Raw genomic sequence first — 26,686 nt, 5'->3', positions numbered from 1 at the left:
GTGACTGGAAAAAATACTTTGTATGATATTCTCAAAGATTAATAAAAATCTATGCGTATGTCTGCACGTCTGTATACGGGTACACCCATATGAGTGTGGGTACCCCAGGGACCAGAAGAATGTGCCAGATCTCCTGGAGTTGGGGATAGAATTCAGGTCCTTTATAAGAGCCCCAAGCCCTCTTCACAGTGCAGCCACCTCTCTAGTCTCTACAATGGCGGAAAGATGGGGACACAGTCTAGGAGTCAAGAGTCCTGGTTTGAGTTGCAACTCGTGCTCCAGAGCTGTGTGGCTTTGAATCTCTCCATCTTCTCTAGGCTCAGTAGATCCCTGGGAGAATAGAGTGTGTGACTTATTGAAGCCTGTATTTACAAAAACAAACAAACAAAAAGACAGACAGACAGATAGACAATGGGCAGAACCCTTTTAGAAATTAACATTCTTTCTAGAAAGAAATGATCAAAGTGAATTCTGGACATTCAAAGATTGTCATGGAAGAATAGTTTACAACAGTAAAACCCTCATAATAGTCAAAATATCTCATAAGGGGAAAATAACAGAGCAACGCAGGCACACACAAAAGATTGACTTTGCCAGAAGCATAAAATCCTTGTGTGTGTGTGTGTTTGTGTGTTTGTGTGTGTGTGTGTGTGTGTGTGTGTGTGTGTGTGTGTGTGTGTGTGTGTGTGTGTGTGTGTATTGCATGAATGGGAGTGGGAACATATATCTCTGTTTAAACTGAGAACATATTTACAATTATGCAGCCTATTTTATATAATATACTCTTAAATTTGTTTCCAGAAAGGCTTTGTATCTCTAGACTATAACCTACTGATATTGCCAATAGTTGTCTTGATTGGGCCTTGACTGATTTTTATTTGTTATTTTTTTATTTTTATTTTTTAAAGATTTATTTATTATGTATACAGTGTACACTTGCTCGCCAGAAGAGGGCGCCAGATCTCATTCTAGATGGTCGTGAACCACCATGTGGTTGCTGGGAATGGAACTCAGGACCTATAGAAGAGCAGACAGTGCTCTTAACCTCTGAGCCATCTCTCCAGCCACTTGACTGATTTTTATATTCCTCTTTTTGTTCTGTGCTTACCAAATTCCCTGAAATGTGCACCGGCAAGCTTTGAGTGCAAACACTGCACATAGAAAAAACTGTCAGCCCGCGTGCTCCCGAAGGACCCACCCAAGGCTGGCATCTCACAAGCAGATGATAAGTGACCACAGAACAGCCTGCTGGGCAGCAGGGGTGAGGACACTGTCTTCATGGTTTGTTTGTTTGTTTTTTTTTTTTTTACCGTTGAAACATTAAGAAAGGAAAATTGGGAACAGATGAAGCATTTCTGTACTGATATGCCCGTGAAGGATGGGTGCTAGCTGCTACAGGTAAGCTAGTGGGGCATGAAGCAGCTGTCATTTTTCTAAACCCAGTAGTGTCAAGTAGAGCCGTCCTTCAGTGTCCGTGGGGGATGAGCTCCAGGACCCCACTGATAGCCCAGTCTGCAGATGCTCACAGTCCTCTTAGCCAATGGCTCTGCCTCCTGCCTGCACGGACTGCACACAGTATGTTTCCCTGAAGGGCTAGGGAAGAATACAAGAATAGAGTCTAGTCACACACAGTGTGTACACAACTCTTTTGTTTGTTTTGTTTTGTTTTCCCCCAAATATTTCTGATCAGCCTGGGTCTCTGATGCAGAACCTGAAGATACAGAGGTCACTGTCATGCCTCACGTCCATGCTATGAGGGCATAAGTTGGTATATTTATATAGAAAAGTGCACGTGGTACATGACAAAAATCTGAAAATGACAGAAACCCTTGGTCCTAGAATCTTGGCTTTGCCAGCCTGGTCTTTATTACAGAGAAATAACCTGGGATGCTTGCACGCATTATACATGTATCAGTGACGCCTTGGCTATGCAACGTATGTTCCCTCAGCTCTTACATGCCAGAGGCTACAATGCAACACCTTTAATATTGATACGCAAGCCTGCAGGGCTTTCAGCCTCTACCCCTGTCCCTGGGGGTTGCAGGTTCCCCATGGACTCAGTCTCTTTGATCCATCCTGCTTGCGGGTTTTCAAGCTGCAAAGGCTTGCAGGAGAGTCTGGCTGTTAGATGTGTGTGCCCTGCAGACCTGCTCCACAGCCCAGCAGTCTCTCAGATCTGGAAACTGATCAGAGAGACCTCAGGAGAAAGCTGCTGTATCTAACAGTCACATCCAGCTAGTAGGATCAAGTGAGGAGAGAAGAGACCTCAGATCAGCTAACTCAGGGATCAGGTGAGACAGAGGAAGATACCAGGAGGTTAAGGCCAGGCAGTTATCCCCAAATATTCCCCTGAGGAAGAGGGCATCCTCTCTCAAGAAGAGCCTCCTTGATAATTCTGGGCTTAGCTCTCCCTCCCCCATGCCCTGTCCCAGTCTGACCACCATCTAGATTGCTCTACTATCCCCTGGGCTTCCCTACACACCAGCCTCAGCATTGCCCTTAGTCTATATCAACTCACGGTATATATCAAGATCAAGTCTATCTTCTGAAGTGGTGTGATGATGAAGTAGTTCTTCAAAGAGAGGAGGGACAGGAGGAAGCTTCACTTTGCACTGTTTGTGTATCTCCAGGCTGTAAAGGTATACACTCCCTCTGTCCCTGAGGGTCTGTAATGCTGCCTTACAAAGGCTCTCAAGATCCAGCTGCAGAGTCTATGGCCGGGACAGATGTGGGAGTCTCCAGCCTTTGCCACCACTACAAGAATGATGGCTTAAGGGATGAGGAAGGTTGCCTGTCAATGGGAGGCACTGCCTGGGGCCACAGGTTAGCTGAAGTGGAGAGAACTACTTTGTTGTCTCAGCCCTCACAGTGGCATTGCTTGTGTTTTGAGACCCACAAGTCTTCACGAGATATGAATTCCCCCAGTTTTTAGCGATGTTCATGCCTCACCCCTTCTGGTCCATATCAGACTGGGCAGGGCTAAGAAGGTCCTGGGATAAAAGGCTCAGGGAGGTGCCTATTAACACATCAACAGGTTCTTTACTGCCAGACAAAAGGAAGCAAGACCGTTAATGGTCATTCTCTCCTCCTCCCTCTCTCTCTCTCTCTCTCTCTCTCTCCTGCCACTGCAGCCACCATGATGCTATCCACCATGTTATAATGCAGATAAGACGTTAAGAGCACTGACTGCTCTTCAAGAGGTTATGCGTTCAATTCCCAGCAACTACATCATGGCTCTCAACCATCTATAAGGTGATATGATGCCCTCTTCTGGCCTGCAGGTGTACATGCAGGCAGAGCATTGTATACATAATAAATAAATACATCTTAAAAAAAAAAAAAAGGAACTCACCAGAGACTGACAGATGGGGCAACCTAGTCTTAGACTTCTAGCTTTCAAAGGCACTTTGTTAGAACATCAAGAAATGGATGAAGAGACCACCATATAGTCATCTTACACCTTTATGGTATTCTCATTCCTATCCCTGAGTTGGACCCTGAAATCTAACTTTATACATCCATGTACCTCATACCAGTCCATTCCTGTGAAGTGATGGCCTGGGTGTGTATGGTGTACCAACAAGCAAGAAAACACCATCCTTCCCAGGATAATGAATCTTCATGGTTCATTTGACTGCATTTAGAATCACCATAGTAACGCACCTGTAATGCCAAGGAGGGTGTCGTGATAAACTGAGCGAGGAAGATCCACCCTTATTGTATGTAGCAGCATTCTGTGGCCTAGGTTCTTAGACCAAATCAAACAGAGAAGCAAGCTGAGCACCAGCGTTCCTCACTCTCCAATTCCTGACTGAAGACATGATGTGACCAGGTGCCTGGTGCTCCTGATGCCACACCTCCCCCAGGGTAGTGTCCCAAACTAGGATCCTGAACGACCCTTCCTTAAAGTGGCTGCTGCCAAGCCGTGCAACGCTCCTTGAACATTCGCCAACGCAGCTCAGCTGAGGCCTACCTATTCTGGGTTAGTCACATGCTGGAAACTGCAATCTCTTTAGGAAGATGGTTTTGGCACACCCACAAAATTGATGACAATATTCTGGTCACATGAAACAAGAGGGTTTTCTCCAATGACATAATCCACCACAGCAAAGGTCCATGGGCCTTGGTGTATTTCTCTAGGAGCTCGAGATGTGATACAGAATAAGCACTGTGACTGAGCAAGTCCCTGGTCTTAGTGGGTTTGCATTCTGGTGGAGACACGGCGATGGAGAAGCCATGCTGGTCAGTGTAGTGTTACCCAAAGAAAGAAGCTGGACAAAGTACGTGCCGCAGAAAGCACATGAATCTCTCGAATGAGAATAGATGGACATGTGCCACACCTAGAGTATAGCATCCTATCTGGCCTTCTTCTTCTTCTTCTTCTTCTTCTTCTTCTTCTTCTTCTTCTTCTTCTTTTCTCTCTCTCTCTCTCTCTCTCTCTCTCTCTCTCTCTCTCTCTTTGTTGTCCAATTTTCCCATGAAGATAGGCGATATTGCAATGAGGAACAGACATTTGCACATAGTCAGCCTACTTATGCTTCAGCCATGTTCCGCCTGTCTCAAAGAGGGCCTGCAAGCTGTTGAACAACACTGTGTTAATAGTACCGTAGGTTAAAACATCTGGTTATGGAGGAAGAAAAATGGAGCTGAGGAATAAGAGGTTAAATGAGGCAGGAGAGAGAGAGAGAGAGAGAGAGAGAGAGAGAGAGAGAGAGAGAGAGAGAGAGAGAGAGAGAGATTCCCTTCGTACTAGGGAGGGACCACATAGGGCCGTTTGCCATGCCTTTTCATGGTGTTTAATTCTCCTACTGACATTTAATTTTGTTGCTGCAGTATTTTGTCTTTCCAGTGCTACAAACATTCTTCCCTAGATATTTTCTCTGCATTTATTTTTGTGTTAGTTGCCCTTATTTGTGGAGAATGAATTTCAAGACCCTGGTGGATGCCTGCAACTTGAAATTCTACACACAGTAATATTTCTGATGTACACATATCTATGAAAAAGTTTAATTTATAAGTTAGGTACGGAAAAAATTAACCACAACTAGCAATAAAATAGAACAATTATGATGATGTAAGGCAATGAAAGTAATTTAAAATGTATGAATTATTTATCTCTGGAATTTTCCATGTTATGTTTTCAGGCTGCTGTTGACTATGTCAGGACCGAAACCATGGTTAACGGGAGACCACTATGTTCTCACAAATATAGCTTTTTCTTTTGTAGTTTTAGCAATCTGATCTCCTACAGGGGATTCAGCTGATGAAATTTTCTTCAGCAGTGTGATGTCCTCAGAGCCTCAGAACAGTGAGTGCTGAGATGTCTGTCCTGGGGCCACTGGCTCACCCTCCCTGCTACCCTCAGAAAATGGCACACACTGGACAGAGGCTCCAGACATGGCTGACTCATGGGACTTACTGATTCAAAGGGCTTACATAAGTAAGCAAATACTAAATTGGAAAAGGACTGTGGAGGATGGAGAGGGGCTGCAAGCCAGCTGCGGTAGGCACTGTAGAAGCACACTGCTCCTCTTGGCAATAGCTCCCATGGGCATCATGGGTGATAAAGGGTCTGTGGGGGCAGTGGGTACAGACTCAGATCCAGGGTCCATGACATCCCGTTCTGGGCGTGGCCTTGGGGAAAATCACTTGGCTTTCTATGTTGACAGAAAACACAGACCTTTGTGGGGATTGTTGATACGAATGGTTGTGTATTTGTTTACTTCACAAGACTTTCCTGGGACACCTGAAACCACAGAGACCACCAAACCCCACGTAGAATCAGTTTTTCTATGCATGCACACCCATGACAAAGTTAAACTTACAATTTAGGCACATAAGAGATAATTACTAGTAATTAAAACAACATACCATAGTAAAGGTTATTTAAAATGTATGAATTGCGTATTTCTGAAATATTCTATTAATATTTTCTGACCGTGGTTAAACACCGTGTGGTGGCATGAATAAAAATAGGCTGGTAGGCCCATAGGGAGAGGCACTGATAGGGGGTGTGGCCTTGTTGAAGTGGGCGTGGCCTTCTTGGAGGAAGTGTGTCATTCTGGGGGTGGGCTTTGAGGTTTCATATACTCAAACTGTGTCCAGTGTGGCTCACAGTCAGTTCTGCTGCCTGTGGATGTAGAACTCTCTTTGCCTTCTCCAGCAGCACATTTGCCTGCCCACTGCCGTGCTTCTCGCTGTGACGGTAAAGGACTAAACCTCTGAAACTGTAAGCCAGCCCCAGTTAAACGTTTTCCTTTATAAGAGTTGCCGTGGTTCATGGTGTCTCTTCACAGCAATAAAACCCTAACTAAAGCCACGTGGGTAACTGAAGCAGCGCAAAACAGAGTCTCGGATAAGGGAGGGCCATGGTCCCTACAGGTTCCTCTTCTGATTTGGCTCCTGGGTGTCTCTCACCTTTAAGTTTAGTCACCAGCAGATGGCGCTACTGGAAGGTTGTAGAAAGGGTAGGAAGCAAAGACCTAAGGGGAGAAAGTAGGTCAGGGAGATGTGATTTTGAAGGGTATGTCGTCCGTATTTCTGGACCCTTTCCCTGTTTGTATCCTGTTCCTCTTAACGTAAGCGGCGACCTCCAGCAATGCTCCTCCTGTCCTCAGTGTGTTCTGCTTTACCACAGTCCTAACGACAGCCCAGCCAGCCCACCAGAGCTGAAGCCTCTGAACACGAGTCAAAACCACGCCCAGCAGCCACAAGAAGCTAACAGCCCACGGCTTGGCACAGTGTAGATGCTCAGTAGATAGATAATAAACACCCTCTCTTGGCTACCCTTCTGCTCCAGTTGTGCCGCAGTGTGAGTCGGTGGGAGGGTAGAGTTAGCGTTTCTAAGCTCCTAGATGCCACTCAGTACAGTCATTTCAGGTTTTTAATTCCTACTTCCACCAGCAGAAGCAACAGGGACCACCCCATTTAAAATCACTTAGCGTACGTTTGCTCCCGTTATGAAGGCCGCGCAAGAAATCGCCTAGTGTACCTCGCGACACAAATTGCTCATATACTCTGCTCTTGGATTTGTGGATCTGGAGCTCAGGGAGCCCAAGGGCTAGTTTGTCTCTGCTCTGTGGTCCAAGGCCTCAGCTAGGAGACCTTAGCTTAGAGAGGACGCTAAGCTCAGGACTGGAGCCCTCTGTGGGTCTGGAAAGAGATGCTAACTGCCTGCAACCTGTATTCAGCTTCCTGCTAAGTGGCGGGGATGGTTCCACGGGGAGAGTCCCAAGAAAAGGTGCTCAGTGGATGATGTAGCCTTAAGCAGAATTTAGCCTTGGGAGAGCAGGCAGTGTCTTCAACAGCATATTCTGCTGGTGGGCAGTGACAGAGCTCCACCCAGGCTAGCAGAGAGCCATAAGTGTCGCTCTGTAGGGAACGTGGATGGTATGAGGAGTGACTGTCTCTGAAACGTTCTCTTTCAATGCCATGTGCCAGGTTCTCAGACGAGTTCCCATCCCTTAAAAGTCACACAGGGTGCTATTGTCTCCCTCCTGCAGATGCACAGAACCTCAGCGGCATCCCCATAAAATGGGTAGAGTGCCTCTCCTTCAGAGGACCACTGTGAGCCTTGCACTATTACAGAGGATGCTGGAAGGCTGAGGTTGGAGGCATCTCATGATTTCTGACATCCCAAGAATCACCCACATTTCCAGGCATGACACCATTGTCTCTTTCCCCTGTGGCCCTCTGTCACACACACACACTAACCCTAACCCTCCCACAGTCAGCCATGATCCACGATTTTCATTAGCTCACCCTGGAGGGAGATCGAGGCTCGCCCTTGAAATTTTGTTGTGGCTCAGTAGGACGTAGCAGGTGCCTTTGCTGCCTCATCGAGAACCTCATCAGTGTTTATAAATTCCAAATGTGTAACCTTTCTTCATCCACTGAGTGAGATATGAATGGCCCTTTGTTCACATTTATAAAAGCAAACATGTATTGCCCATATCTCCTTCCCAAGGAATAAGGGGTTTTTCTAAGCAATTTTGTAGTTTCTAGGAAAAAGTTTCTGGTCCTTGAAAGGAACCGCAGCCCAACATTGGAAAATCCTTTTAAGGACTTCTCAGAGATCCTTACTTCCCCTTCATGGTCAATTTTCCTGTTCTCTGTGCTTCAAGAGATCCTTGTCTGTGGGGCTGGGTGAGTAAGGAACCCTGCTGCACCTGCCTGAGGACTAAGTTCAAATCTCCAACACCCATGTAAAAACCTGGGCACAGCTGGATGCATATTTGCAACCCTAGCACTCCGAGCACGGGACACAGGACTGCCAGGAGTTGATAGCCACCAGCCTAGCTCTAGGTTCAATGCAAGAGCCTATTTTGTTTTTGTTTGTTTGTTTGTTTGTTTTGTCCTAAGACTGGGTTTCTCTGTAGCCCTGGCTGTCCTGGAACTCATTCTGTAGACCAGGCTGGCCTCAAACTCACAGCTATCCACCTGCCTCTGCCTCCTGAGTGCTGGGATTAAAGGAGGGTGCCACCACTGCTTGGCTGAAAGATCTTTTCTAAGATGGAGCACGATAGAGCAAGGCACCCAGCGTCCCCCTCCAGGCTCCATGCATGCACATGTGTGTGAATATACCCAGCACATGGACACACACATACACACATACCACACACATATAACACACACCATACCTATCCAAACACACATACATATCACACATATGCATATACCACACAGACACCATACACATGCATGCACACACTAATATATCTCCATTTGGTATGAAGTCTGTTGAACAGACGATTGACTCTCTTGTTAGAGTAAGTGAGAAAAAGGGGGGTGGGGTGGGATGGTGCTCATCATCCGAGTACCAAGTAGCTCTGAGTGACAGCTGGTTCCTTCTGGGCCTCATCAGGCCCCTCATCATCAGGTGGCAGACTTAAGTGAGAGGTGGTAAACACTCAATGGGCAGGAATATCTAAGCTGCAGCCATTGACCGGGGGCTGGAGACACCAGAGGTGACTTCTAGAACTTTAGATGGCTGGGGACTATCAGAGGTATGATATGGGGAGGAGTTTGGAGCAGTCCCTTGGTGGGCTGGGATGGCTGGGATTTGCCACTGGGAGGGGCTAACTTCTAATCTGGCTCTGCCCAGCAAGAACCTCTGGAGCAGCCATCAAATCTGCCAACCTTAGGTCCATGCAGATGTCTAGTGGGGCACCAAGGTGTGTGTGTGTGTGTGTGTGTGTGTGTGTGTGTTCTTCCTGCTTCTTCAACTCCACTCTTACAGCACTCTCTTTTTTTTTTTTTTTTTTTCGAGACAGGGTTTCTCTGTGTAGCCCTGGCTGTCCTGGACTCACTTTGTAGACCAGGCTGGCCTCGAACTCACAGTGATCCACCTGCCTCTGCCTCCTGAGTGCTGGGATTAAAGGCATGCGCCACCATGCCTGGCTTACAGCACTCTCTTTATCCACAAGGTGTGGGAGTGCAGAAGCAGGTTTGCTGGCAATATGATGTTGCGTTGTCTTACTAGTTGCAGAGTCAGTCTGTGGGAGGGCCCCAGCAGGACACTGTCCCTGGACCTGGATGGTTGACGGGCAGGAGCCCTGGGACCCACTAATCCCAGCTTTAGCACCAGTGGTCCTTAAAAGATGGACTTTCCTCCGTTATCTCAACCATCTCTAACTCATCACATGCTTGAACAAAGTTACGTTTTCAAAACGCTAATGATAGAAGGGAGAAAACACAGGCCCAGAGAAGAGCCACAACTTGTTCAGAGCCACACAGATGTCAGTGACAAAGGCAGGAGGCTCTGGCTGCTCTGGTGTGGATTTTCAGGGGGTTAGTGAAAAGCCCAACCCCTCTACCTCCCTCCCCTGCACCACACGAAGAAGATCATTTCCTATTTCTGGCTTCTCTGCCAGCTGAAAGACTGAGTGTAGGAGAAACATTTCTGTACGTATCAGGATGGTCTTGTAGGGTGGGTAACGAGTTCTGCTATTTGACATCTGTTTCCCAGGAGACTCTGGGAAATGTAGGGGCAGAGTCCCCGACAGCAGCTGAGGGATGCGGAGGTACATACCTGCTCGTGGAGTTTTTGTCCCGAGGCAAGCTGTGTGCTCAGACTTGACCATGTTTGGGCATGGAGGCTCGACCCAGATGGGACTGAAGCCTGCTTCCCTGGAGACCAACTGGGAGACCAAACTTCCTGCTCGAGCTCTCAGGCCTGAGTTGGGGTGGGGGCAGGGGGCAGGCAGAGAGAAACCATCTGCCAACGGAGACCCAGGGAACTGTGAGTACTGCTTGGGAAGGGCTTCTGAAAAGCTGAGGCTATGCGGAGAAGGTGGGAGACGGCAGCCTGTGATGGCACGGATAAGGTGGTGGAAACCCCCCCATCTCTCCTGCTGGCTGCCAGAGTTCTGGCACCCGAGGGCCTGGCATGTCAACTCTGGTCTGGGAGTCTCTTTAGTGGCCAGGATCACTCTTTGTCACTTGTCATCAGTAGAGGGGTGGGATGACAAACAGGCCTGGCAGAGTGCTCCAAGGTTTTTCAGCTCCTCAGTTAATGATAGCCCCAGTTTCCGGAGGGCTTCCGTTGTCGCAAGTTTGTGATGCTCGACTGTGTTGGTAGGTCTGCATCAGGACTTTGAGGCGGGCACTATTTTCTTTTTACAGTTATGTGGTTGCTAAGCAGCAAAGCTAGGACTTGACCTCACGTCTGATTACCTCAGACCCTCTTTTCTCTACAGTCCTCCAAGCCCCTACACACTCCATTCCCAGCCCTTCTAAGGAAGAGGTTGTCAACCCAACAGTTAAGGCAAGCAAGATACTTCATTTACCCTTTTACAACTTTCTTTAACCCAGCCCAGACCTAGGGTGATTTTCTACAAAGTTCCATCCGAGGAGTCCTGAGACATTTATCATCTCCCTATAGTCTAACAGAAATGTCTTCTCTTATCATGAAGACCCATTTCCTCCTGTCTTAGGTCACAATGGATACCAAAGCTTCCTCCTTCCTGCTGGAGGGTCTTACTCAGTCTACTGAATCCCGGACCCCCACCTAAGATTTAAACAGAATCTTATGATCTAGCCCAGGAGTTGACGTTTCTTTTAGAAATCACTCCATGTAGCTGGTCAGCCGTCGGGACGTTACAGGCAGGTGAGACTAGGACAAGGCACAGGAGCTGGACAGATGCTTCCTTTTCCTGTCCTTCTGAGACTCCCACACTCTAGCCTTCACCGGGCTCCTACTGTCACTCATCTTGGGAATGCCTCCGAGTCTAGGAGGGCTCCCTGGAAGAAGCAGGCACCACTAGGAAATTCCTGACACGTGTGCTCAGCTTCTCAGCCACTAGATTATCTCAGAGAGAGAATTGGTGATAACGGATCCTGAGTATTTAAAAGGTAACTACAAGGCCTGGGGACCAGGGTAGGCCCCTTTAAGTTCACAGCCCCCCCCCCCCCCCCCCCCCCCGGTGAAAGTTGCAAAGCCTTATGTTCGCGTTTGATTACATCCCCTCTCACCTGCCCTCCCTTCTATGGCCTGGGCTAGTCTCTTTTTTTTTTTTTTTTTTTTTTTTTTTTTTTTTTGCCGTCCTGGTCCTAGAAATGCTTGCTGCCTCCAGCGGCCATGGGGAAGAAGCTGGTGATGGCCCAGAAGCGTGGCGAGACGCGAGCCCTCTGTCTGGGGGTGGCGCTGGTAGTGTGTGCTGCCATCACCTACTATGTCCTAGGTACCACTCTGCTCCCCCTCTACCAGAAAAGGTATGGACCTCCTCACTGCCTGCATCTACCTGCCCTGCCCTTGACCCCTCACAGCAGTCTGGATAGACCAGGCATCCTTCATCCATAGGCTCAGGGGTTTCAATGCTGGGGGTTGTGTTGTGGGTGGGGATGCAGACCAGGATGAGCCTTGCCAGCCTGGGACCTGGTGGTGACAGGTGTGGGAAGCCATTACCGTAAGAAACAGCCCTCCAGGGAGAGTGTGATCCTTGAAGGATACTTTGGACTGGCAGACTCCGGCAGCGGTCTACACTCATGACTCTGAGATGGGGGCTCCCTCTTTTCTGAGCATGCCTCTCCTTGCCTGGGTTTTCCCAACAAGTGGGAGAGAGTATTGGTACTGAGCTGACATCTGTTCCCCCAAATTTTAGGCGGGAATTTTGGAGAGCGCTCTGCCTCCTCGCGCCTCACTCTGTGGCATGCCATTACTCCAGCTTTTAAAGAAGAGCTGTGGACTTCCTGATTGCTATTGTCTTCAGAACAGACACACAAGCGCTTTCCCAGCCCACCCTTGGCTGAGTCTCACGCCCTTCCTCTGGGCATAGTCTGGCTCCTGATAACTCTCTCCTGTCTGACAGTGGGCTCCCCATAGGATGCAGGGAGCTGAGTCACAGTCCATTTGCTTAGGAGTTGATGAGCCTGTTGGCCTCTCTTGGGCCGGCTCTGCGTTCTTGTTTTACAATTCTGTAGTCATGGCAGGCCAGAGTCTCACCCAAGTGAGGTGCAGCCAAGCAGTCCCATGCCTCCCGAGCTCTGTCCTGCCGCCCTCCAACCCTGAACACCGTATCAAGCTCCTAATATAGTTCCTCCTTTTTAGTGGAAAGGGCAGAGATTCTGGAGCTACCCAACCCTTGCCTCAGGTGGCACGGGTCCCCCAGAAGTCACCTGTCTCACTTGAGGTTTTCATCTCCACTTGTGACTTGGAGTTGATATGGATAAGAAGGTCTCAGGCTTGTCTTTTCATCACAACACCAGAACTTGGGCCCAAGCACCTGAGACATTCTGCCTCACTTTTTTCTACAGTGGGACTCAGCTATGGGGATGCTTTTTTGTTGTTGTTGTTGTTGTTGCTGTTTTAGTTCTCAGCTGTGGGCTAGGTAGCAAGGTCAGAGAACCATAATATAGGAAATGTCCAAGAGCCAGCTAGTCTGAAATTGTTATGATTTATGCCAGAATCCAGGACTCTAGGGCCATAGACCTAGTTAGTATTACATACTCATGGCAAGGTGAAGGTCCCCGCCCTGAACCTCTCTAAAGACTCTCAGGAAACCAGGGACTCAAAGTGGCTGCGTGTCGCCCTTGTTCTTGAGACATGTGTGTGTGTGTGTGTGTGTGTGTGTGTGTGTGTGTGTGTGTGTGTGTGTTGTCTCCCCAGTGTGTGGACCCAAGAATCCACCTGTCACTTGATTGAAACCAACATCAAAGACCATGAAGAGCTGGAGGGCAAGAAGGTGCCCCAGTACCCATGCCTTTGGGTCAACGTATCAACTGTGGACAGATGGGCCATGCTGTATCACACAGAGGACACTCGGGACAAAAACCATCAGGTAATGAATGGAGGCCAGGCCCTGACAGGCTTGTGAGCTTCTCCTCAGCTACCCATGCCTCTAAGGCCAAGATATATCAATCCACCTAAATAGGGTCTTATGGAGCGCATGAGGTGGGGTCAACCTCAGATCTTTCATGTTGAAATCAGACAGGCCTGAGTGGTTTGAATTGCCCCTAATTGGTTGTGCAACTGGGGGAAAGTCCCTGAGGTCCTGGGAGTCTGTTTCCACCCTTACTAAATGGGGCCTAATGCCATACTCAGAAGGGCTATATTAAAGCCCAGTGCCATGACCAATGTGCCAAGCCCCATGCTGGCAAGTGGTGGGCACTCAGAGAGGAGAAACAGTCTTTGATGGGTACTGCGTCCATCAACCGAGTCTGACAGTGGAGCTGGGTGAATCCCTGGGCCACCTGGGAGCCAGGGCTACAGCAACCTCCCTAACAAACATTTAAGAGCCTTTCCCTCGTCTGCAGGCGCTTGCTGCCGATCACCATCATAGCCCTCCCTGTTGCACAGACAAGTTGGTTTCCCTCCCCTCCTTTCCTTTCCTTCACTTCCCCCACTTATTCAACAACCACTGAGCCTTCCCAAGTCAGGCACGTGGGTCTCACGAGGAAAGAGAGAATATAGGAACACTAATAACAGGGAGGGACGGTGCCGCAGAGAGCAGCGGGGAGAGTGATGGGGCTCCAGGGAGGAGGCGATGTTCTCCAGTTGGCAGTGAGGCCCTGAGCAGAGGAGTGTTGGGTCAGGCATCTCAAAACAGGCAATTCCGGTAGCCACAGAAACACGGGATGAGGGAGGCAGAGCAACGGTGGGACTCGGCATAGGCATGAGGGAGAAGGCTAGGCAAAGGCAGTGACTAGAAGACTGATTCTGGAAATGCCACCTGGTGGTGGGGGTGGAAGAGGCTGAAGGGTCTAAGGTCTGTTTCCAGAGGACTTCTGTGTAACTATGGAATTCATATTAGCATATAAACCGGGGAGCCTCAACTCTGGTTAAGTATGATGACCATTTAGACGTAGCAAAACCAGAGAATCCCTGGGTATATATCAGGAGTCTAAGGTTGGATGTCATTGCTGTGAGCCACGGGAGGCCCAGGGTCACCATGCAAGTGATGCTGGGAAGACAGAGCCAGGAACCATATAAGGTCAGGTACCAGTTACCAGATGGAAGCTGGGCCACAGCAGTCCCAGGACAGGGGTGTGGACTTGTCACAAGGATGATACTAACAGTCATAACTGAGGCTGATAGGATAGGAAGGGCAAGGTGCCTGGCGTGTGTGGGGAGGTGGGGGCCCGTGCGCTATCTGGTAGTGGGGTCACGCAAAGAAGGGGTGGAATGCGCAGAAGTCAGACCTGTGGTCACCATCTATGTGGGACAAGAACCCCAAGGCCCAAAAGGATGAGCTCCTACCATTGGTTCCTGCTTCTGCTTTGGCATCCAGCAACCCTAATTTATCCCAGGAGTGAGGAAAACATTTGCAAACATGAGACGCTGTGATGCAGCTATGGTGCCATTCTCCTGGCACCCTGGGTGAAGGCTGCTTCCTTATCCTGAGGCTACCATCCCAGAGATGCCAGAAGCTAGCTTGACTCCTGCTTGATTTGTGAACAGCCTGTATTAACTTCTTCTCCAGCGAGGGAAGGAGGGGGTTGTTAAACCACGGCACCCACAGACCACAGAGAACTGAGAGCAGCCTGCCAGGCTGGGACAGTCCAGCGCATTCTACTCTCTGGGCTAGCATCTGAGTGTGTGGCTGGCTGGCGGATGCTCCAGGTTGGTAGCATGCCCTCTGGAGGTGCCACGCTTCTCCTTGCTCCTTCATGGCCTGCTCTCGTCTCCTCCCATCAAGTGCAGACTAGGGAAAGGGCCTTAGATCCTTCTCTGTAGTGTACACTAACAAGAGTGAAGCCTTAGACTAGAGGCAGGGCAGCCTCACTTCAGCTTGTGCAGATGTCCCAGGGCTGGTTGTACCAGGGCCACACAGAGAGGGATAAAATGTCCCAGGCCTTGACTTGGCCCTAGAGAGTGAACTCCTGCCTAGTGTCTTGACAAAATAGATCAAGAATATAGACTCTTTAGGAACCTTAAGAACACAAAAGACAGGAATGCCTTGGCACAAATGACTTCACAAAGGCGTAAAGAGGTTATGCTAGTTGCCAAGGTCGCACAGCTTGAAAGCTGTGCTTGAACCTGGGCCTATCTGTGCTCAGTGGACAAGGTCACCCCATGACAGTCCTGCTGCTAATCCCCCTGCAGTTGCCCAGCACCTCTGAAGGCTAGATTCTCCAGGAGCGTTAGCACTCCCTGGCTCACTGGGGACTTGACCTGCTTGCAGTTCCCCTGCTTCCCAGACATCAGCACTGTGACATAGCATCTCCATGCTGCTGGATTGGGTGCTAGCACAGCAGGCAGCTTGGGCAGTAACTGAGTCCCAGGGGGACATTAGCTCCATGCTTGCCCATAGAGCTTCAGGTTTACTTATCTGACCTTGGGCATTTCACTAGAGCATGGCCCTGGAATATTCCTACCTCCTTTGTGTCTGTACATCACGCGGTAGGAGCCCATGCTTCTGGGCACCCCTTGAGGTATTCCACTGTGGGTCTACAGAAGGGTTTACCCTTGCAAAGTATCTCTTGAGGGTCACAGGCGGCACCCAGCCCTTCTGGCACAGAACGATACAAGGCAGTTCTCTACTCTGTCTTTCCAGAGCTTTGCAGCTGGGTCTCATCATCCCCACAGGCCAGAAGGTTCCTAATAGCAACAGCCAGTGCCAGAGTTTAAATGTGTACCGTGCTCTGCCTGCCTGGAGCTCTTTTCTGCACTTTCTCTCTTTCCTTTGGATTCTGTCACAGACCCACTTGCCAACATATTTTCTTTGGTTCACACAAGATTAGACTTCAAAGACTCTTCTATTTGAATCTTAGCCAGTACTTTGAAATCCTGAGAGTTTGCAATAAAATCAGATTTTCTGGCTTCCCTGGATGCTTTGGTGCACGGTGTGGTGTCTGTTGTCCAGAAGGAGTGACAGTTCTCTCTGACACTGAGGCAGTTGCCAGTCTGTCCCTGTCACTTCCTGTTAGCTTCACTTCTCCGTGTTACTTGCATGAGCTTGCGTACAGACCCCCTTGTCCCTGGACTTGTATGACTCATGATTCTCTCTAGCCCATCACCGTGACATCGTTAAACCATCTCAGTAATGAAGGCTCAGAGAGGGTGAGCTATTTGCCTGTGATTTTGCAGCAAAATAGATGCAGATGCAGGCCTCCAACCAAGCCCTGCATCCAGGTGTGCAGCAATCATGTTGAGTGGTACCAAGGCCACTATGCATACACAGATACCAACCGTGCTCTCCAGGGGGTGATTCCCAAGCCAGCATTTTTTCTCATATCCCAAAGCCTCACCCTGAACATTTGAAAACCTAAGCATCCCTGCTTCTCCCCCTACAGTGCTCCTATATCCCCAGGAACCTGGACAACTACTGGATGGCCCTGGCTGATGTGGAGAAGGTCAAATCCAATTTCCACATGCACCGTGCTTTCTACTGCTTTTCTGCACCTCAAGTCAATGAGACCAGCGTTGTGTATCGGCGCCTCTATGGACCCCAAGTCCTCCTCTTCTCCTTCTTCTGGCCCACCTTCCTGCTGACTGGTGGCCTCCTCATTATTGCCATGGTGAAGCTCAACAGGTCCCTATCCATCTTGGCAGCTCAGAAGTAGACCGATCCCCTCTGCACCACAGCGGGGGAGCCTCCAGGGACAGCAGGGGAGTCACCAGGGACAGCAGAGAAGTCACCAGGGACAGCAGAGACATCACCAGGGACAGCAGGGGCCCAGACAAAGCTGCTCACCACTCTCTTCCTCTTGTCTCCTCCTTTGTTTGTTCAATGCCTTTGGAACGTTATTTCTTGCTCAAGAGTGTTTAGTAGTTTTCTGGTGCTTTTGAGGGCAAAGGGCTGTCTATCATAGCTCCCCACTCCCTGTCATCAATATTGTCACCTCTGTTCCTGTGTGCTCTCTCTTACCTCACATGCCTGCCTATCATACCCAGGATGTTGTCCAAATCCAACTTCTTTGAATTGTCATTAAAAACAACTGTCCAAATTCAGCTTTTTTTTGAATTGTCATTAAAAACAATCACTCTGATTTATAGGCAAAATAAGCACATTGCTTTTTGTTAAGGACATTAAGTCACACACACACACACACACACACACACACACACACACACACACACATTATTCTAAAATTTAAATATACTGTTGTCCTTCAATACCCACAGAGCCCAGTTCTGCGGCTCCCTCAGGTAGCAAAAATCCCTTCTATAAAGTGGGACAGTGTCTGTGTGGCATCTCTGCACACCTTCCCGCATGCCTCACAATGGCTCCAGATGCCTAGTAACACCCACCGCTGTATCAGTGCTGTACACGGACTTCATTCTCTATCACTTAGGGAATAATGATGAGAAAAGGCCCATCCATATTCACAAATGATGCAATTTTTTTCCCAAATACTTTCAATCTGCAGTTGATTGAATCCAATGGGGCAGAACCTGCTGATACAGAGTCCAAACATATACACATAATAGCAAAAGTCTGTGAGGAAATAAACTCAAAGACATCAAAATATTAGCCATGGCATGGTGGTGAGGTTTAATTTTCTTCCTTACCTCTGCTCTTTTTTGTTTGTTATTTTCATTTTTTCAGTAAAAGGACGATCATACACTCTATCATTTGCTTTTGATCAGAAAAGCAATATATAGCTGCTATTTTGTAAATTGTTGAAAGGGGCCGCCCTCAAGAAGATGAGGGTAGGCTGCAAGAAGGAGACAGGACGAGCTGCCAAGAGACTGTTTCTCCTGTCAAAGACAGGGTGGGAAGTAACAGCTGTTAGGCTTCCTGGTTGGAAGAAAAGGCTTTTGCTTAGATGCTTAGATGAGGATTTGCAGTTCATGTTGCAGAGGATTTCAACATGACCCTTTAGAAGCACAGGTGTCAGGCATCTAACGCATTTAATGCTAACGACATTTGAAGGTGATTAGGGTTAGAATGGGCCCCCAAGATGGCACCATCGGCTTTACAAGAACAAGAAGAGAGACCTGGTCCATGCTTTCACCTCATGGATGTTGGGGGCGGGGGCAGGTGAACAGCACGTTTGACTCTTCTGCCCAGGGAGCCCTGACAGTTCTCTTTCCTCCAGGGGTCAGGAAAGCCACATTCTGCTACTGTGTTGTGTTTCTCAAGATGCTGCTCCTGGGGAGATTCACAAAAGAGTAGGAGGGCTCCCTCTGTGCTGTTTCTTACAACTACACATGAATCTCTAATAGCTCCTAAGTTCAAAGTCAATTTAGAAAGAGAAAGCAATGGTTCCAGCAAGGAGTCTGACTTTAAGGGGTTACTTTATGGCAGTCTCAAGGCACCTACATTTGGGTCTAAAAGACACGGAAACTGAGAGCATCCAAACAGCAGGAGAAATGACACATCCTTCTAGATGAATTAGTGCGTAGGGATGCCTAGGCTCCCCTGTCCATACATTAGTCATGATGACCTTCATTTCCTTGGGAAAAGTGTTGCCCTCCTGTCAACAAGGACTGGCCTACTTCTACCAAAAGCCACACCCAGCTGTGCTCACAGAACTGCATGGGCAGGGTGAGTGTGAAGCAATGGGCATGTGAGCGTGACAAGGTGTTAGATGTGGGGGGAAAGATGTTGCCACAACAGCTGCCTAGGAACAGAGAGCCCTCATCCATCCTGAATAGGTCATGTTAATGAACATCAGGTCCTTGCTCTACTTTTGCACTGGCTCTCATGGGCTGTGGCTCACATCTGCAGAGGTGTACCTGGTCCATTCCTCAGGAATGCTCTCATGGGCTGTAGCTCACACCTGCAGAGGTGTACCCGGTCCATTCCTCAAGTGTCCTTTCTCCTAACCCAGACACCACGTGAAGATCAGGGGCAACAGGACCACCGAGCTTCTGACCAGAAGTAAGAGGGATCCTTGTATGATACCCCAATAGTGCCAGGCCCCAGTTACAGCTCTTCCATCAAGGCTGTAACTCAAAGAAGGTGGGCCTTTTCCATTTTTAAAGGTTCCCAAGGGAAAAGCTTTCTCTGCTCTCCATAAGCCTGGATGGGCAGAGAGATGAGTCAGATACATTCCTGCCTTCAAGGAGCTGTCCCTCTTCTTGCTCTGTCCCCAGCCCCGTCACCACCATTATTAAGGGCTCCCTTCTTTGTGGTACAGAGCCTGACTTGTGTGCATTTAAAATCATATAATATAGAAATCTTAATTTGTGTGATTCACTGAACTGATAACCTGGCTTTCCTCTAAATCAATGGTTCTCAACTTGTGGGTCATAACCCTTTGGGAATAGAGTGACCCTTTCACTAGGGTCACCCAAGACCATTGCAAAGTACAGATGTTTACATTGTGATTCATAACAGCAGCAACAAAAATAACTTTATAGTTGGGACTCACCACAATATGAAGCACTGCATTAAAGGGTCACAGCATTAGGAAGGTTGAGAATCACTGCTCTAAACTGACATATTTCACCCCATATCTCTCCTGCTGTCAACTGCCTTGGATCATCCAATTGCAACATGCACTGATGCTGTTATTGACTGTGACAGGCGGTTGCTAAGAATGTCCAGTGCCCTTTTAGTTCCTCTCGCATCTGGAGGAATCTGGATTCTGTGAAATATTTGGGAAGATGCTGTTTGAGCAAGTGCAGCTGACCTGATCCTCAACAGCAGAGGTTCCTTCACAGACAGATGAATGCAGGTTGGAGGGCTGGAGATCTTGCCTCAAGTGTAGGACAGCTGTTTTAAAGCTGGAGGTCTGTGGGGCCACAGCCCTTAGGTAAGGCTTCTGAGCTGGAAATCACATCTTTTCCTACTCATTCCCCCTAAAAACATGTTGTCAGAAGTTCCAGATTGGGACAGTGTGATATACATATCATAGCTGATCAAATATGGAGCATTGATTGGAGTCCAGCTGCTTGGTTAACTAGACATTAAAGATACATTCATAAAACATGCAACAGAGACAGAAGAGATGGCTCAGTGGTTAAGGGTGTGTGTGTGTTGCTCTTGCAGAGGATGTGCATTTGAGTACCAACACCCACATCAGGCAGCTCACATGTGTCTGTAACTCTAGCTCCAAGGGGGATCTGACAGTTCCGGGCTCCATGAGTACCTGCACTCATGTGCACATGCTGACACTCAGACACACACACATCCTCACACACACTCACATACATGCACACACATGCACACACTTTCACATACACGCACACACTTACGCACACACTTACACACTCACACACACTCACACACATACACACACTCACACACATTCACACTCATGCACACACTCACACACATGCACACACTCACACACACACTCATGCACACACACATGCACACACTCACACACATGCACACACTCACACACATGCACACACTCACACACACACTCATGCACACACACATGCACACACTCTCACACATGCTCTCATACATGCACACACACACACACTTAAAAATAAAAAGAAATCTTTTAAAATGTAAAACAATGAGCTTTCTCTTGATAATTTTTGGAAGATAAAATTATTTTTCATAAAATGTTTTTTTGTAATATGCAACAGATTTATTATTACTTTAAAGTAAAGAAATTGAAGTAAGATGCTTCCAAGTTTCTAGCTTTAATTTGTAAAACGGAAACTACTTGGATCTTCAGTATTTTAAAAAAGTGTAATGGGTCCTGAGACTAAAGAGCTTTAGAAAGTAGAGTTAGTGTGTGTAGAGATAAGGATGGTGTCTCTCTGCACCGTATCCATAGAAATATAAAGCCATCCTCTATAGCAGCAGTTTTCAACCTGTGGATTGCAACATCTTTGGGGGTTATGTGTCAAATGATCATTTCACAGAGATTATGTAAGACCATCAGAAAACACAGTCCACAATGACTTATAACAGCAGCAAAATTACAGTTATGAAGGAGCAATGAAAATAATTTTATAGTTGGGGTCACCACAACACGAGGAGCTGTATTAAAGGGTCACAGAATTAGGGAGGTTGAGAACCGCTGATCTATAGTCCTTCAGAGTCCCACTGAGGCACGAAGGGAAAGTTTTAGCTCTCTGGCTTGCCCCCGTGTCTTGGTTTATGTTTCCAGAAGTGTCAATGGATGGGTTATCTCCTTACCTACAAACACTTTCCTGGGTCATTCACATGTCAGATAAATGCCAAACTCGGGGTCTTCCTGGGTACCCAACTCTCCTTTCCTACCTACTGATATAAGGCATATAGCCTTCCGCCATCTCCCTGTAAGGGTAGTCAGGAGATGGGGAGGGGAGCTGTGCAGAAACAGCACGCTCCAGACTGAATGTGGATCAAGTACATGATTTATCCCCAGGCTTGTTTTTTTCTCCCAAGCTGTAGTCAGAGGTGGATTATAGGGACTTTGATCCCCCATAATCCCCTTCATTCCATACAAACCCCACCCCCGACGTACATGGAATAAAAGCAGAGGCCTACTAAACCTATCTATGCATCATCAAAATAAGTCTCCACTCCTATGCACTGTGAGAGGCAGTCTTGTCTGAGTGCACTAGCAACCTGTGGAGTCCTTTGCTAACCCTGGGTAGCGTCAAAACTGCATCACATCGTAGGAAGCCCAAATAGTGTCAGACCTCGTTGGTGTCACAAGAGAAATAACATTCCTGTCTTCTGTCAGAAGCATCACCAGGGAGAAGACCCTCATATTTCCACGTTTCTCTTTAGTGACAGCCTACATCAACACTTTTGATGAATAACTCACTGGATCAAGCTGTAGCTCTTCCATTCCAGGATATATTTAGCTAACCACTCCCCAAGCGACAATCTATCATCCCTAATAGTAATAAGAACTAACATTTGTGGAGCACCTGTGTGCTGGGATGTGGGCCAAGGCTTTCCACGTATGGCTCATTTAACACTGATGGCATTTGAGGTTAATATTGGCATCTCCATTTTATTTTATTTTATTTTATTTTATTTATTTATTTATTTAATTTTTTATTTTTTATTTTGGTTTTTCGAGACAGGGTTTCTCTGTGTAGCCTTGGCTGTCCTGGACTCACTTTGTAGACCAGGCTGGCCTCGAACTCACAGCGATCCGCCTGCCTCTGCCTCCCGAGTGCTGGGTTTAAAGGCGTGCGCCACCACCGCCCGGCTGGCATCTCCATTTTATAGACAAGGTAACTGAGACACAGGGAAGGGGGTTAATTGCCCCAGAAGTTAGCAAGTAGGAGAGCTGAGATTTTAACAAAACAAAACAAAAAACAATAACCAAGTAGACAGCAGAGCTTTAATATGGCTCTAACCACTGCGAACCTGTTCTTCCATCGCTTCTCCTTACCAAGTATGCAAAGGCCAGATGCTGAGCACCTACAAGATGTCTCCATAGCACCCACATGGAGCTCAGCCTCGCACGGCTTCTCTATGCTGTTCTTCTAAAGAGTCAGTAACTGAGGATATTTCCCAAATCTGAACACCTGAAATGTGGGTGCTGCCAAAAATAACCGAGGCTGTCTACTACCTGCCAGAAGCCGCAATTTCTGGGCCATAACCCATTGGGCCACTTGAAAGCCAGGCCTTCTGTAATCTCCAGACTCCTTGCATGGCTGCCCACTTTTACAAGCCAGCATAGAAGGGCGGCAGGTTAACGGGACTGGTCTTAGTGGTCCCACCCTTCTCTCGGCGGCCCCTTCTCTTTCTATAAAACCACAGACTTAGTAATCTCCTCTACGATTCTCCCAGTGCAATCGTTTATATTTATCTTTATCATTAATAAAAATCTATCCACGAGACACCTTCTTGGCATCCAACTAAATCTGTGAGCATGCTGGCTGTGGTCCTTTAGGCTCTTGCATTTCTTCCAATCCTTGAAAGTGAATTCCCTGTGTCACCAGGAAGAACACTGGCATGGAAGAGCCAGGACCCTCAGTGAAGCTTCTGGCCCCATGCAAGCTCTGCGGTAGGATCTCATCTCTTGTGTGGAAGTTGGGAATTCATCCAAACAGAACTGGGTCTTGTATGCCTTACTCTCAGGCCACTGCACCAAGAAGGTGAAGACAGCACTTATTTTTCGCTCGGGGCATCTTTTCAAGGGCTTGTTCTCTTTTTTTTTACAGCTCCGAAGCTAAGTGCCTTCTCACTCTGACATTATTTGTAGGGCCCTCGACTGTATTTTTGCATTTGCCTTTGGTGATAGAGCTCGTAGGGAAGAAAATTTACAAAATCAAGAGCTCAAATTGGCTTGTCTATGACCTTGAGCAGTTAAATTTAACTTGCTCGAGGCTCAATTTCCTCAATTGGAAAACGAGAGCAACTTCATTTGTTTTATAGGGCATTTAGGATGATTGAGTGCAAATAGTCCGCGGAGCGCCTGGTGCACAGAAGATGCTCCTCAAATGTCTGCTCCTTTCTAGCAAGCCAGCTTCCCCACTCCAACCATGTAGATTCTACTCTATTGTGAGCTCTGAGGGTTCTCTACTGCCACCCCCTTCTCACTGGCAACTATCTCTCCTGAGAGCATGGCTGAGGATGCCATGAGCATCTTCCTTTTCCTGTTCATTAAAAAATGTCAGCTGCGTGTCAATGGACTGTCTATGCTTGCTAGTTCTTGTCTGTCCCCAAATAAGCTTAGATCTTGAAGGAAGGCAGTCTCACCCTTGAGACCCACCCTTCTGTCTTATCTTACCATCTCAAGAGTCAAAGGACTTTTGCTTTGAGAGTCCGCTTCGTGGCAGAATCGTTACCCATAATAATGATAGGTCTGGACAAAATAATCTTCCCAGTGTGAGGCCGCCAAATCCCTTGGCCCAGAAATCAGGCTTAATTGGAAATTAAATTGCATTTCCATGCCACCTGCAGGATGCCTGTATCCACAGCTAATTTATCAATGTGATGCCTTATCTGGAGGGAACCCATGGGAATGCAGTGGCTGCCTCAGCAAAACTGCCAGCTTTTACCCAATGAAAGATCTTCCTTTGCCATTTAGGCTGAACTCTTCAGGTTTCTCATTTGGAGCTTCATGTGCCCATTAGCCATTTTTCTGTGGTGCTGTGACAGGACAGGAACCTGGTTCCATGTTATAGTGTTCATGGGCTGGTGGCAAAAGACCCCCAAAGCCACAGCATTTACTCATCGGAGGCTGAGCAGATGGGGAGATAGACGATGAATGGACTCAGATAAAGGACTTGATTTTTGTCTTGAACATTGATACTGGATTTGCAGTGGTCGGAGCTGTTCCAGCTTCTTTACCAAGCTCTGAACACTTCATTCCATCCTGTGGGAAAGTAGTGAAAAACAGGAATGCCAGGGTTTTCATCATCCCTAGTATATTTATTGATGAAGAATCCAAGGCTTGGACGGTCGAGTTGCTTGCCCGAGGTCACCACTCTGCATCCACTAAGCACAGAACTGAAATTGAAACTCAGGTAATTTCTATAGAGCGTTTGCCTTTGAACTCTCCAGTCTAGTGCCCTCTTACTTCCATCAGCTTTTAGATTTGGAAACGTCTGACTAGAGCTGCAGTTATTAAGACTGTGCAGTGCTCACCTGGACTCACTGAGATTATCAAGATTTTATTAGAATTGCACTCCCTATCTTTCTGTGTCTTTCTTTCCCTCCTTGCTCCTCCCTCCTCTTTCTTTCTGTGCATACCATTTGAGAGCTGGATTCAGAAATATAAAACACGGACACAGAGATCAATTGGGCAGGACAAGAGCATGCATGTAGGAGGGTCATACTGGGACAGACGGTGACTGATTTCATGAGGTTGGGCTGGGAGGACCAGGCCAAATCTCACATACAGTGGACAGGATAGATTCAACAAGATCAAAGCAGAGAATTTCCCAGACTGAGGGAGAGAGATAGCTAGCCATACAGACCTAAGAGCCTTAGAACTCCAAACAGACAATACATCACACATTGAGTTTTAGTTAAAACGCTATGAGTACAGGACAAAGAAAGAATATGGAAAGCAACAGGAGAGAAACTCCAGGTCAAAAATAAATACAAATCCATCAAAGTAATAGAGATTTCTCAGGAGGAACTCTAGAAGCCAGGAGGGCTTGAAAAGATGCATTTTAAGCTCTGAAGGACAATAACTGCCAGCCTTGATGACTATATTCAGCAAAGCTACCCTTAATACTAAAGAAAGAAGGAAGACACAAACTAGAAGATTCTATGACTACAAAGCTATCATTGCAGAAGGTACAGAAGGAATCCTACACACTGAAGAAAAAGATAAACCATGCATGAGGTCACAGGGAGGAATGAATTACACCAAAATAGATGAGCAACTAAGGGTTAGGAAAGCACCAAGCAATATGACAACAGCAAAATGACAGACATTAGTGCAGACTTTTCAGTAATAACTCTTGATAACTTCATTTCTCTCATCAAAAGATACAGAACAGCAGGTTGGATAGTTGAATATCTTAAGAAATGTACCTTATTGCCAAAAGACAAAGAAGCCTTAGGGTGAAAGTTTTGAAAAAGGTATTCCAATCAAATGGTAATGAAAAAAGTAGGTATAGTTATACAATATTTCACAAAATAGATGTCAAGTCAAAATTAGAAGAGATAAAGAGGGTAATTTAAGGGGAGATGCCCTAAAATTTCTAAACATACACACATCAAACTCAATTTTTACAAAAATAAACACTACTAATTGTAAAAGTACAGACTGACCTCAACAAAATATTTAAGGGTGACTACAGTAATCATGCTTAACAGTAGAAAAGTCATCTAGAACAACAAGCAAACAACATCCTACCAGAATTAAGTGACATCACAGATTAATGGATGTAACAGGCATCTACAGAATATTATACCCAAACACTGCAGAATACACATTATTTTATTTTCTGAAGCCCATGAAATTTTCTCTAAAATGGACCATATTATAGGACACAAATAATTTCCTAACAGATACAAGAAAATTGAAATAATTTCACATTTTATCTGATCATAGCAAAACAAGGCAAGAAAATAACTGGAAGAGAAACTACAGAAAATATTGAAATCCATGCAGACTTTAAAAGATACCACTTAAAGTTAATTAACGGATCATTAAAGAAGTCAAAAAGGAAAATTTAAAACTCTTAAAATCAGCTGGGCACAGCTCACACCTGTAATCCCAGCACTCAGGGAGGCAGAGTCAGGTAGATCTCTATAAGCTCGAGACCAGTATGATCTACCAAGTGAGTTCAGGACAGCCTAGGCTACACAGAGGAACCCTGTCTTTAAAAAACAAAACAAAACAAAAGCAAAAACCAAAGAAGCAAGCAAACAAGCAAACAAAAAAAAACCTCTTAAAATCAAATGACAATGAAAACACAATATACCACAAC

General features: G+C 47.0%; 2 protein-coding genes across 2 annotated transcripts in view; one reads left to right on the top strand and one right to left on the bottom strand.

The window, feature by feature from the left end:
* KCNIP1 (potassium voltage-gated channel interacting protein 1) overlaps positions 1 to 26,686 on the bottom strand; it is a 357,410-nt gene that overhangs the window by 315,006 nt on the left and 15,718 nt on the right. The window lies entirely within an intron of this gene.
* KCNMB1 (potassium calcium-activated channel subfamily M regulatory beta subunit 1) lies at positions 9,955 to 17,400 on the top strand. Its single transcript, XM_084762899.1, has 4 exons — positions 9,955 to 10,240; positions 11,555 to 11,712; positions 13,106 to 13,277; positions 16,732 to 17,400. Exons 2-4 carry the CDS (start codon positions 11,579 to 11,581, stop codon positions 16,999 to 17,001), a joined length of 576 nt encoding a protein of 191 aa, XP_084619025.1. The 5' UTR covers positions 9,955 to 10,240; positions 11,555 to 11,578; the 3' UTR covers positions 17,002 to 17,400.

The sequence above is a fragment of the Acomys minous genome, assembly GCF_964271855.1.
Source record: "Acomys minous genome assembly, chromosome: 16".
Taxonomy (NCBI): Eukaryota; Metazoa; Chordata; class Mammalia; order Rodentia; family Muridae; genus Acomys; species Acomys minous.
This window is presented reverse-complemented; position numbering and strand designations above follow the sequence as displayed.